Consider the following 12,718-nt stretch of genomic DNA (forward strand, 5'->3'; position numbering starts at 1 on the left):
TGTTCCATTTCTTAATTTTACCTTCATCTCCCGAGACTCCTTTACCCCATCTTTTCCACAAGCAATTTTGAAACTTTCCTTCTCAGCCGTAAGGCACACGAAAACTCATTTTAACAAACCTCGGCAGACAGGGGACTCTAGTTTTGACCTTGCTAGTCTGAAAACTTGTTATCCTGAAACTGTTTTTGATTTGGCTAAGAAGACACAACTGCAAGACACCTGTTTTCAAGCTTTCTTCCAAATGAAATACTTGTTGATGTGAAATGTTCACAACAGGAGTTGCCCCTTTTCCACTTCATTCATTTAAATCTCACTGATAGCTCTCCACATTTTCTATATCACTGACCTTGCACCTGCTGTCGAACAAAGGTTGACCCTTGCATGACTCAATATCTTAAACTACATTTCCAAATCTGCCAGATTCATTTTAATACTTACTATGTTCATGGGTCTTAATTAGTTTCAGAATACCTGAGAGAAAAATAATAAATGGGCTAACAAAGCTGCTCACTATCAATTTAAATGCAAATATTACAAGAGAGGAGATGTGTTGGTTTGAGAAAGTCATAAGAATAGGGAGCAGAAGGTCAGTGAGTCTAAAAGGAATAGTTTGCTATTCATTCATTCATTCAATTGTATTTATTGAGAGCTTATTGTGTGCAGAGCACTGTACTAAGCGCTTGGGAAAGTACAATACAACAACAAATGGACACATTCCCTGTTATTTGATCACCCACTGGTGCTCAATATACCAGACGCCTCATCCTTTCTCTCCTGGCTTATCTGTCAGGCCATGGGAGGGTCAGGACGGAACAGGTCTGGGAATTTTCTTCAACTTACTACCAAGTATGCTCGACGCAGAATGAGCTTTCTCTGAGTAGAAAGCTCACACATACAAACACACAGTAGGGGTGCAGTGATGTATAACTAGCCATTTCCTGGAGACCTCTTATAGAAACCTTTGGGGTGTCCTGGGGGCGGACCAGCTTGAGGATTCTTCCCCTCTGTATCCAGGAGAGGCCTTAAGGTCCTTCCAAAGCATCTCTGAGTTGAAAGACCTCATTTTCTGACAAGGAGACAAGATTTTGAAGTATAAAACAGGACAATATTCTATTCGGTTGGTTCTTTTAGATCTTTATGAAGACTTTAAGATACCTACAAAGTCATGAACACCTCTTGGATGTGGATGCATGGAGACTTTTTGCCAACTTGGAGGAGTTAAGTCAGGTGAGAAGAGGAAAGATTGATTCAGTAACAAAACCGGGAAAGACAACTAGCTGTGCCACTGGAGATTCTTACAATTCACAGAAATAATTTGAAAACTGTAGTAACGTCTTTCACACCTCCTTCTCAGACTACATTTCTTCCACTGAGGAACCCTGCCCGCTTCCATTCACTCTAATAATCCACCGTATTTGCACGTCTCCGTACAATGTGTAGTTATACATTTCCGAGATTTGCATTTAATGTCTCTTCTGATATGTTCATGGATTTTCTCCTGTCACCCTCCCTAGACTGGAGAGCCTCAAAAATAGAGAAAAAGTATAGAAGCAGTGTGGCCTAGTGGAAAGAGCTAAGAGAGTCAGAGGACATGAGTTCTAATGTGCCTCTGCGACTTATCAGCTGTGTGACCTCAGGCAAGTCACTTCGCTTCCCTGTGCCTCAGTTACCTCATCTATAAAATGGGGAGTAAGACTGCGAGCCCCACGTGGGGCACGGACCGTGTCCAACCCGATTAGCTCATATCTACCGCAGCGCTTAGAACAGTTCCTGGCATATAGTAAGCAATTAACAAAAACCATAAAAAGTAGGTATCACATCTTTCACATTTCTTGGAATTTCCTTCAACATCTAATTGGGTGTTCTGTACAGAGTACACCCTTAAAATATACCCCTGATTAACTGAGTTGGGGAGGGAGAGGTCTTTGGCAGGGTTTATGTTTTATAAAAGAAATGCCAAGAACTAATAGTCTAGAGGTTTAAAAAGAGTGTATCTGCCACACGGCTCTCCGCCCCAAGCGGTGCAATGGGTCGAAAGTGTAGAATACGTCCTCTATGGCCTAGAGTACTGTCGGTTTTGCCATCTGCCACGGCATCATCTCCCAGACAAATGACCGTGAGTTAAGGCCAGTCATTGGCCCTCACCCTGCTTCCCTCCTCTTCCTGCCCTCCTAGCTGCCTGTCAACCCCTTCCCCAGCTCAACCCTACTTTATTATTAGCCAAGGGACTAATAATTCCTCTCACCCTCATCCACCAGTCAACATCACTGCTGCACACGCGCACCCCGCCCAACACACACACACACACACCCGTTCACTCAGATCCATTCGCCGCCACCCCCCTCCCCCTAAGGTGGGGACAGAAGAGCAGCAGCAAAATTAGAAGGTAAGAAGGAAAATCAGAGTTGAGTGCCAGTGGCTGCCTGCTATGAAGTCCAGGAGAACTGGATGAGGTGGGAACAGTAGCCAGTTAGTGGGGGAGGCAGCAAAAGATGTTTCTTCTCCGGCTGCTTTGATCCAAGCTGAGTTTACCTGTTCCAGTCTGTTGGTTTTGGGGAGGCGGGTGTGTGTGTGTGTATGTGTAGGAGCAGGAGTGTAAAGAGAGAGAAAGAAGGAATAGGTAGGATTGTGTGTGCGTCTATGTGTGTGTGTATATATGCATGTTTGTGTGTGTTGTAAAGAGAGAAGGTATATATAAGACTGTATTCCCAGCTCAGGTAACTGTTTGGCTGCTAGTACGTATGTATCTCTGCCTAAGTAAGGGAAGAGTCCACCCTCGCTCCATGATTTGAGTGCAGATAACCACCCTGAGCCAGGCACGGTACTAAGCGCTAAGCTGGTCGGGTCGGACACAGTCCCCGCCCCACACGGGGCTCGCGGTCTTAATCCCCATTTTCCAGATGAGGGAGCTGACGCACAGGGAAGATAAGTGACTTGCCCAAGGTCACACCGCAGACAAACGTCAGATCTGGGATTAGAACTCAGGTTCTTCCAACTCCCAGGCCGGTGCTCTGTCCACTAAGCTATGCTGATCCTAGCTGGGGAAAATCTGAGGAGGGAGGGAGAGAGGGATGGGAGCCCTGCAAGTCGCTATGGTTACGGAGTCCCTGAACCCGACCCATCAATAGCTGCTAAAGCCTTGGGAGGTGGAGCAGTGTCCAGCAAATAATATTTTGTAAAAGAAATCAACCAAAAGCAAGGAAGCTCCAAATAGGAAATTATGTATCTGGCAGGAAGAAAGAATTATACCTGCTTGTCAAGCCACGTGGTTTTGATATTTTTGCCCCTGCCGGTGCTCTTGAGAGGCCAAAGATTCTAACTGTTCCTTTCTGTCCATTACCAGATAAGCCTCAGCTTTGTGACCACTTTGTTCAGCACCGTGAAGGCCCACATCAATGCCCCCGCAGCTACGGCCTCAATGGAATTCATCTCTGTACTTACGCAGGTACCGTTGCTGCTGCCGTCACCCAGGGCAAGAGGCGTGCTCGATACACTCCCGTCTTCCATTTGCCTCTGTGGAAAATCCAATAAATCAGAAGAATAAAAGATAAACGACAGAGAGATTCTCCCTTAAGGTGTTCCATTACTACTGCATCCACTTGATTAAGGCAGCAATCTGTATGCATGGAAAAACAAGTTCAAAATCAATTTTTAAAACCATTTTAAAGACATACTCCTAGGAGGAGTTCAGGGTAGGGGTCACACGTGTTATAATCTCCGAAGTGCTTAGTGCAGTGGTCCGGACAGGACGGCTGCTTGGTGAACATTTATAAATTGGATGTGCAGAGGAGTCAGTGCTTAAAAAAATGCTGAGAAGCGGAGTGGCCCTAGGGGATAGAGCACAGGCCTGGGAGTCAGAAGGACTTGGGTTCAAATCCCAGCTCTGCCACTTGTTTGCTGTGTGAACATGGGCAATTAGTTGACTTCTCTGTGCCTCCATTACCTCATCTGTAAAATGGGGAATAAGACTGTGAGTTTAGTTTACAATAGCTTCAGGATTAGCTTCAATCTACCCCAGCAATTAGTAATAGTAATAATAATAATAATGGCACTTGTTAAGCACTTACTATGTGCCAGGCACTGTATTGAGTCCTGGGGCGGGCAGGAAATGTCTCTCTTTATTGCTAAATAGCACTTTCCAAGGGCTTAATACACTGTCCTGCACACATTAAGGGCTCAGTAAATACCACTGAATGAATACAAGCAAATCATACTGGACACAGTCCCTGTCCCACATAAGACTCACAGTTTCAATCTTGGTCCATAGTAAGTGCTTAACAAATTCCATAAAAAATGCAAAGAGAAGTAAACATGGTAAATCTAAAGCAGGAAACAGCTAACAGTTTAAAAATGCAAGTGAATCAATAAGAATCAGTCTCAAAGGGAACAGCTGAGTTATTTATCTGATCCTTCATAATTATGCCCAGAGGTGTATCAGTCAATCAGTGCTATTTATTTAATGTTTACTGTGTGCAAGAGCACTGTACTAAGCACTGAGGAGAGTACGATAGAGTTGGAAGACACAATCCTCTTCCCCTATCATTGTGTAATAAATAGATCCTACGACAAGAATTTAGCATTAATTTCTGTTGCTTACTCTGATCTTCTGCATTTTCGGTTTTGTAGAATTTCAAAGGGAGTCTCTGCCAGAGCCACCAGACGTACTGCCTTAACTACACATCCGCTGTCTTTTATCTCGAGAACCTGAGACAGAGAGAGGACTTTAGCATCTACCAAAAGGTAAAGCGGCATTTCTTTTCGTTTCTTCTGCCCTTCCTCATTCTGCATGGAGATTGAAGGCACGATTATTTATAGGGGTTCTCCCCACACTGACGGTAGAGGGTGAAGGAAGGTGGCCCAGATTCGGCCTCTTACATTTTGCATCTCTTCCAGGGAAAGATTCTAGAAAAGGGGAAAGGGAGCAAAAAGCGGGGATCCCTCTGGAATAAGTGGTCATTCATATCTGCCCCAGACCTGCCTCCAGTGGATGTTGCCATGACCATTTCCGTGGAAATTGGAACCTAGAGTTGAAGCAGCGTGGCCTAGTGGACAGAGCACTGGCCTGGGAGTCAGAGGACCTGGGTTCGAATTCCGACCGACCCCACCACCAGTCTGCTGTGTGACCTTGGCAAGTCACCTAACTTCTTTGGGCCTCAGTTCCCTCATCTGTAAAATGGGGATTAAAACTGGGACCCCAGTGGGGAACAGGTACTGTTTCCATCATGGTTATCTTGCACAGTGCCGGACTCTAGCACGTGCTTAACAAGTGCCATTAAAAAAGAGAAAAAATCTATTAAACCCTCCAAAAGAATGAATGGAATCCCAGTGCCCAGTCTGGGGCTAAAAGGCCTGATGTTAACCTTTGCCGGGGTGGGGCGTGGGGGGGAATCTGAATCCTAAGTCTGTTGACTGCTGAGGCTGGAACTCACTTTTTCTAGTTTTGCCCATGCCCAGGTTTCTTTTGCTTGTTCTTCAGTTGTACTACCTATTGTACTCTTTATTGTATGCTCCTAAGTGCCTAGGGCAGCGCTCTGAACACAATAAGTGCTCAATAAATACCAATCGATAGTATTTATTGAAGGCTTACAACTTGCAAAGCACTCAACTAAGCACCTGGGAGAGTTCAATGCAACAGAACTAGTAAAAAACGTTCCCTGCCCATAACAAGTTTACAGTCTAGAGCGGGAGACGGACATTAATATAAATAATGAATTTATGAGGTATAATTGATTTATTGACCTTGCAGAACCCATTGATCTGGGTGAAGAGTTTAGGCCAGGGATTTTCGGACAGCCTGTTTTCGGTTGGGTTTTTTTTTTTTTTTTTTTGGTTTTGTTTCTTTTTCTTACAGCTGCAGGAACGCTCTGAATGTGTGGCCGGCTGTTGCCATGGGCTGCTGTTTAACTGCGACCTTTGTATATTTTCATATACCCCGGCGGAAGGAAAAGAGAAGTTCTGGTGTGGAGGGGTTGGGAAGGGTGGAAAACCATAAAACTAGCCCTCCCTCAGCGTATATAGCGTCTCTTGGGGTGGGTTTGGCCACAGGAAAGCGCGTCAAAGAGCATGATGATTTCTGAAATATAAAGTCACTTTTGTGCGAAGCATATTTTCCCTTCAGCTCCTCTAGAGCACTAGAGTGCCATCTAGCAGTAGAGAGCCTTAACGGGAGCTCAGCCTGCTGGATGGAAAAGAGGGGCGACCCCAGGCGAACACCACCCCACTTCTCAGGGCAGAATCCTCCATCGGTCCCTCTGCAACGGAGATTTGCTTTCCCCCTTGCATGTGGTAAGCTCCTACTTGGTGTGGAGCACTGGGGAAAGGTACGAGGATAATAAATCAGACACCCCCTCTTAGTCCACAGAGGACTCACCATCTCAAAGTCTGTGGCGGGAGGTCGAAATTGGCGACAGATGAATTAGTACAGGCACAAAAGAAGCAACTGACAAACAAGGGTAACAGACTCCAACGGCAATACCTAGCATGGCCGGTGAGCATTTGTCAGAGTTTGGGGAATGGGAGAAGAGTTCATAATTAAGGGAGGAAAGGGTTCGAGCTGTTAATATTGTCGATTTTTGATGCTACTTCTCAGTCATATTTCTGTACCCCAAGGGACAAGGGAAAATGATCGGTGAGGCAAACAAAAGCCATGAAAGGGATTAATGCGACATATCCTTTGGGCTTAACCAAGAGTTCTCCGGGCCCTGTTTTGATGCCGTGGCGTTAGCTGGGCTCTCGATGCTCTGAAATCCAATCGGAGCTTCAATTATGGGGAAACAGCGTGGCCTAGTGGATAGAGCATGGGCCCGGGAGTCAGAAGGACCTGGGTTCTCATGCTGGCGCTGCCTCTTGTCTGCTGTGTGACCTTGGACAAGTCCCTTGACATCTCTGGTGCTTCAGTTACCTCAAGATTAAGTCCGAGAGCCCCATGTGGGACATGGATAGTGTCCAACCTGATTACCTTGTGGCTACCCCAGTGCTTAGAACAGGGTGTGACACACAGTAAGCACCTAACAAATACCATTAAAAATATATATATTGACTGTGCCAGGTTAATGGGCAAGGAGCACAAGGAACTTAAAGTTTGTTCGGCACACGTATGACGAGTAGGATCTATCTGATCTGTATCCAGTAGCCTCAAGGTCTTGGAAGAAGGATTTATATCATAGCCATATACGGTACACCTACTCTGAGCCTAAATTCGGCTTCATTCACCTCCAAACCTGCAAGTCTTGACCACGGTTGAGTTTTTTCTCATATTCTATGCTGTCTCCCTTTCTGCTTCTCACTTTATATCCATTTACAAATGCCGTTCCACCCCGCCTGGGCTTCCACTCAAGCCTACCCCCAATCCACGATCACCTTACCGCTTCCACTGAGCAATTCTGTCTCATCCATGAGGAAGTCCCATATAGCGTTGGATTCAAATGAACCACAAGAAGAATTCATTATTCCTCACTAGTCAAACCAGGAGAATCGATGCAGATTTAAAATCCTTTGAGGAGTCAGACCTGGACAGGCGATTTTAGTGCTTTTCACTCTTCATCGGGGCCTGAAAAGACATAGAAGGGCTTTGCTTGTAGCAAAAAATGAGTACATAATTTTTGCTTTTATCCTCTGCTGATTTCATGCTCAAAATACATTAGGAAGAGGAGGGAATATCTCTATAAGAAATACCGACTGGAAGCAAAACAAAACCTCATTTGTGTGTCTCTAAATTCTTCGAGGCTAATTTTGTTTTCAATTGACTGACTTAACTAGCAAGAAAAAAGGCCAAAACAAAAATCCCACCACAGGGGTTCTGGTTCCAGGGGAAGGAGTTATGAACCGGCATCAGGTTCGCACGAGGTAGCGAGTTTTCACAGGTATCTGTCCTTGGCCGTCCAAGCTAAGATCACGTGAAGTGTTAAGAGTCCTGTGTAGTTGTAACACTCATTTTATTTTTCCACAAAGCTACTGGAGTATATATGGGCCTAAATTTGCCCTGCTTCCATTTCAATTCTTCTTCAAGCCAGTCACTTGGAAAATTTCCTCTCTGAACAATTTCCAACTGAGAGAGTACACGGTGAGGGGTCAGTTGCCTAAGGCGATCCATCGGTGGCGTTTATCGAGTACCTACTGCGTGCAGGGCACCGTACTAAGCACTTGACTAGCGTGGCGCACTGTAAGCAAGAAAGGAGAGAGTTTTGGGGGGAGGAAGCTTTGGGAAGACCAGCCGACAAGGAGGAGAGAGCAAAATCAGAAACAGGTACTGAGAACAGCCAACGTGACAGCACACGTTACAAGTCCCAGCTCTGCTGCTTGTTTGCCGCGTGACCTGTCGTGTCCAAGACAGAGCTCCTTATCTTCCCTCCCAAACCCTGGCCTCTCTCTGACTTTCCCATCACCGTGGACGGCATTACCCTCCTTCCCATCTCACAAGCCCACAACCCCGGTGTCATCCTTGACTCCGCTCTCGTTCACCCCACGGATCCAATCCGTCGCCAATGCCGGCCGGTCTCACCTTCACAACATCGCCAGGATCCGCCTTTCCTCTCCATCCAAACCATTATCACAACCTATCCTGACTGTATTACTGCGTCAGCCTCCTTTCTGACCTCCAACCTCCTGTCTCTCCCCGCTTCGGTCTATACGTCACTCTGCTGCCCGCATTATCTTTCTACGGAAACGTTCTGGGCGTGTCACCCCCGTCCTTAAAAATCTCCAGTGGTTGTCTGTTGACCTCCAAATCAATCAGAAACTCCACACTCGTAATAATAATGTCGGTATTTGTTAAGCGCTTACTATGTGCAGAGCACTGTTCTGAGCGCTGGGGTATAGATACAGGTTAATCAGGTTGTCCCACGAGAGGCTCGCAGGTGATCCCCATTTTCCAGATGAGGTAACTGAGGCACAGAGCAGTTGAGTGACTTGACCACAGTCACCCAGCTGACAGGCGGCAGAGCCGGGGGTGGAACCCACGACCTCTGACTCCCAAGCCCGGGCTCTTTCCACTGAGCCGCGCTGCTTCTCTAACTTCGGTTACTATTGGTTCTCCATCCCCTCGCCCCCTCTTACCTCACACCTCCCTTCCCTCCTGCATCCCAGCCCGCACACTCCGCTCCTCCGACGCTCACTGTGCCTCGTACTCGCCTGTCCCGCCGTCGACCCCTGGCCCACGTCCCACCTCTGGCCCGGAACGCCCTCCCTCATCAAATCGGCCAAACCACCACACTTCCTCCCGTCAAAGCCCTACTGAAGGCTCATCTCCTCCAAGCGGTCTTCCCGGATTAAACCCCCCCTTTTCCTCTCTCCCCCTCCCTGTTGCCCTGACTCGCTCCCTTTGCTCTACCCCCTCTCCCCGCCCCACAGGACTTGTGTATATAGGTACATATCTATAATTCTATTTATTTATATTACTGCCTGTTTACTTGTTTTGATATCTGTCTCCCCCCCTCTAAACTGTAAGCCCGGTGTGGGCAGGGATTGTCTCTCGTAACTGATGAACTGGACTTTCCAAGCACTTAGTACAGTGCTCTGCACACGGTAAGCGCTCAATAAATACGATCGAATGACCTCAGGCAAGCCACTTAATGTCTCGGTGCCTCAGTTTCCTCGTCTGTAAAATGGTTAAGTATCCATTCTCCCTCCTTTTTAGGCTGTTAGCCCCAAGTGGACAAGGACTGTGTCCAACCTGGTTAATTTGTATCTACCCCAAGACTTAGAACAGTGTTTGGCACATAGTAAGTGCTTAACAGATACCAGAATCCTTCTCGTCGCTCTGTACTGTAAGCTCCTGTGGGCAAGGAACATGTCTACCCACTGTGTTATAGTGTACTCTCCCGGGTGCTTAGTACAGTGCTCTTTTATGGTATTTTTTAGGGTACTTACTATGTGCCAGGCACTGAACTAAGCGCTGGGGTAGATACAAGATAATCAGGTTGGACACATTCCATGTCCCACATGGGGCTCACAGTCTTTATCCACATTTTACAGTTGAGGGAATTGAATCCAGAGAAGTGAAGTGACTTGCCCAGGGTCACACAGCAGACACGTGGCACAGCTGGGATTAGAACCCCGGTCCTTCGGACTCCCAGGCACGTGCTCTATCCACTAGGCCACGCTGCTTTGCACACAGTAAGGAGTCGCTCAAAATGAGGGAATGTGTCTGTGGTTATATTGTACTCTCCCAAGCGCTCAGTACAGTGTCCTGCACATAGAAAGCACTCAGTAAATATGACTGAATGAATGATGGACCATAAAGTATTATTAAGCACTATTAGACTGTAAGCCCGTCAATGGGCATGGGCTGTCTCTATCTGTTGCCCATTTGTATATTCCAAGCGCTTAGTACAGTGCTCTGCACATAGCAAGCGCTCAATAAATACTATTGAATGAATGAATGAATGAGTGAATGAACAAATACCTTAAATATCCCTATTATATTATTATTGTTGTTGTTGTTGTACTGTACTCTCCCAAGTATTTAGTACAGTCTCTGCAAAAAAGGAAGCACTCAATAAACACCAGTGATGATTACTGATATTATTATTATTATTACTATTATTATTCTTGCCTAGAGCCAAATTCCCAGAAAACTCAATGTACTCCAAATTTGGATATTGATGGTCGGGTGGGGTCCGAGAAACAAGAACCATTCAAACAGTAATAATAACGTCGGTATTTGTTAGGCGCTTACTATGTGCAGCGCACTGTTCTAAGCGCTGGGGGAGATACAAGGTGATCAGATTGTCCCACGTGAGGCTCACAGTCGATCCCCATTTTACAGATGAGGTAACTGAGGCCGAGAGAAGTGAAGTGACTTGCCCACAGGCACGCGGCTGACAAGTGGCAGAGCCGGAAGTCGAACCCATGACCTCCGACTCCACCGAGCCACGCTGCTTCTCTGTTGGTTGCGGTCCCGACCAACTCAGAGCTACGACACGATCCCGCAGAGAACAAAGCAGCTTTTCCCCCTCATTTAGCTCTGCCACAGCTGAAAATTCCTTAACCCTTCCGCCGGAGACACGTTACTAACGGGGCCCTCAACGGTCTTCCTTTGCCTCCGTCAGCGGTGTGAGCAGAACGAACGGTGCAAACGACTCCACCTCCCCGAACTGCTGGTGGCTCCCTTGCACCGGCTGACTCGGTATCCCTTACTTCTGATGAACATCTGGAAGAGGAGCACGGACCCTACCGAGAAATTGGCCATCTACTCCCTGAAGGAGAAGGTGGAAAAGTCTGTGCGTAAGTCAGAGGTCAGAGAACGCGGCCGACTCCCCGACCGCTCCAACCGGGGAGATCTGGCAAGGTGAAAGTGAGCGTTAACTCCCAACTCCCAAGACCCCCTTCCTCGAGCCGCTTAAGACGGGAACTTGAGTTTGCCTCTCCTCGAAGTCGAACTGCTCAAAACAAAAGGCCAGAGTCACATCCCGTGTCACCCGACGAGAACTTTAACTCCAGGTTATACAGGATATGACTGCATCCCCAAGGTTTTAAGATGACGGGAGAAGCAGGAAGAGTTCTACTTCCCAGATGATTAGAAGCACTTTGTTTTTAAGCTCGTGACTGAACTCACACCTCCCTTCCGGAGGATACGCTCCCATTCATAATTTTATTTATTCGGTAAAAGACCCAGTAGATCATGGCCCCGATTCCAGCGCTGTAATGAAAAACATTCCAGCCTCACTCTCCAGAACAGAGACTTGAGACTGTGGCTCGCCCGGCCTGAAGGTGGCTTGGGGGAAATCGCTTCTTTTTCACACGCTGCGGAATTCTGGGGGAAATGATCGTGTTTTGGCAGGTTCCCGCATTAGGCTTTCCAACGCAGAGCAGGAGAAATCCAACTGGTGATATCCGAAAGAGCATTTGCACTTGCGGGATCCCGTCTGCTTCTGGACTCAGAGGGGGCTGTTTCTCAGCGGCGGTGGAAAGTTTAAGGATCCATCAGGGAAGCAGCGTGGCTCAGTGGCAAGAGCCCGGGCTTGGGAGTCAGAGGTCATGGGTCCGAATCCCGGCTCTGCCTCTTGTCAGCTGGGTGACTGTGGGCAAGTCACTTCACTTCTCTGTGCCTCAGTGACCTCATCTGTAAAATGGGGATTAACTGGGAGCCTCACGTGGGACAACCTGATTATCCTGTATCTACCCCAGCGCTTAGAACAGTGCTCTGCATTTAGTAAGCGCTTAACAATTACCAACATCATTAGCACCGTACTCCATTCCTGACTCCAGCTCCACTCGAGTGAGCTCCAGTACAGCAGTGGATAAAATTTCTGTAACTGATATCCTCTGAAAATTGGTGATCTCAGACAGCTAACCCCTTCACCCTCCTTGGACTGATTTTGTTCCTGGGATCCTGGGGCTTGCCAAATTTTGAAAATAGTCAAGCTACCCACTGGTAACGGTTCAAAGTTGGTGTTTTTCCTGATGGAGGGCAAACTATTTCTGACATTCCATTTTTTTTTCATTCTTTTCAAAGTTTCCAAATAGTCCAACTAGTTTAAATACATTTGTTCGAGGAAATGTATAAGAAAGTGACCAAGTGTTGGTTACAAATGCTGCCATATTCAATTCTTCGTTTTGGGGGGTTTTTCTAAAACTTACGGGGCTTGCAAAGATTTCACCAAATTACAATAGTAAAAGTGTAGTCCTCATGAAAAGTATTTCCTCCTTGCAGCATTAACTTAGCAAATGAAGATGGTTCTGTAGTGCGGGGAGTGGGGAAGATTGTGTTAACAATTGA

The 12,718-nt window shown here is 46.7% G+C and overlaps 1 protein-coding gene across 1 annotated transcript in view; it reads left to right on the plus strand.

Annotated features, from left to right (window-relative positions):
* The window catches only part of PLEKHG7 (pleckstrin homology and RhoGEF domain containing G7), a 46,822-nt gene that overhangs the window by 18,850 nt on the left and 15,254 nt on the right, over positions 1-12,718 (plus strand). The window contains exons 7-10 of the mRNA XM_029079544.2: positions 1,132-1,227; positions 3,344-3,445; positions 4,627-4,740; positions 11,049-11,223. Coding sequence (XP_028935377.1) covers positions 1,132-1,227; positions 3,344-3,445; positions 4,627-4,740; positions 11,049-11,223 — 487 coding nt within the window. The remainder of the gene's footprint in view (positions 1-1,131; positions 1,228-3,343; positions 3,446-4,626; positions 4,741-11,048; positions 11,224-12,718) is intronic.

The sequence above is a fragment of the Ornithorhynchus anatinus genome, chromosome 14 (genome assembly GCF_004115215.2).
Source record: "Ornithorhynchus anatinus isolate Pmale09 chromosome 14, mOrnAna1.pri.v4, whole genome shotgun sequence".
Lineage (NCBI taxonomy): Eukaryota > Metazoa > Chordata > Mammalia > Monotremata > Ornithorhynchidae > Ornithorhynchus > Ornithorhynchus anatinus.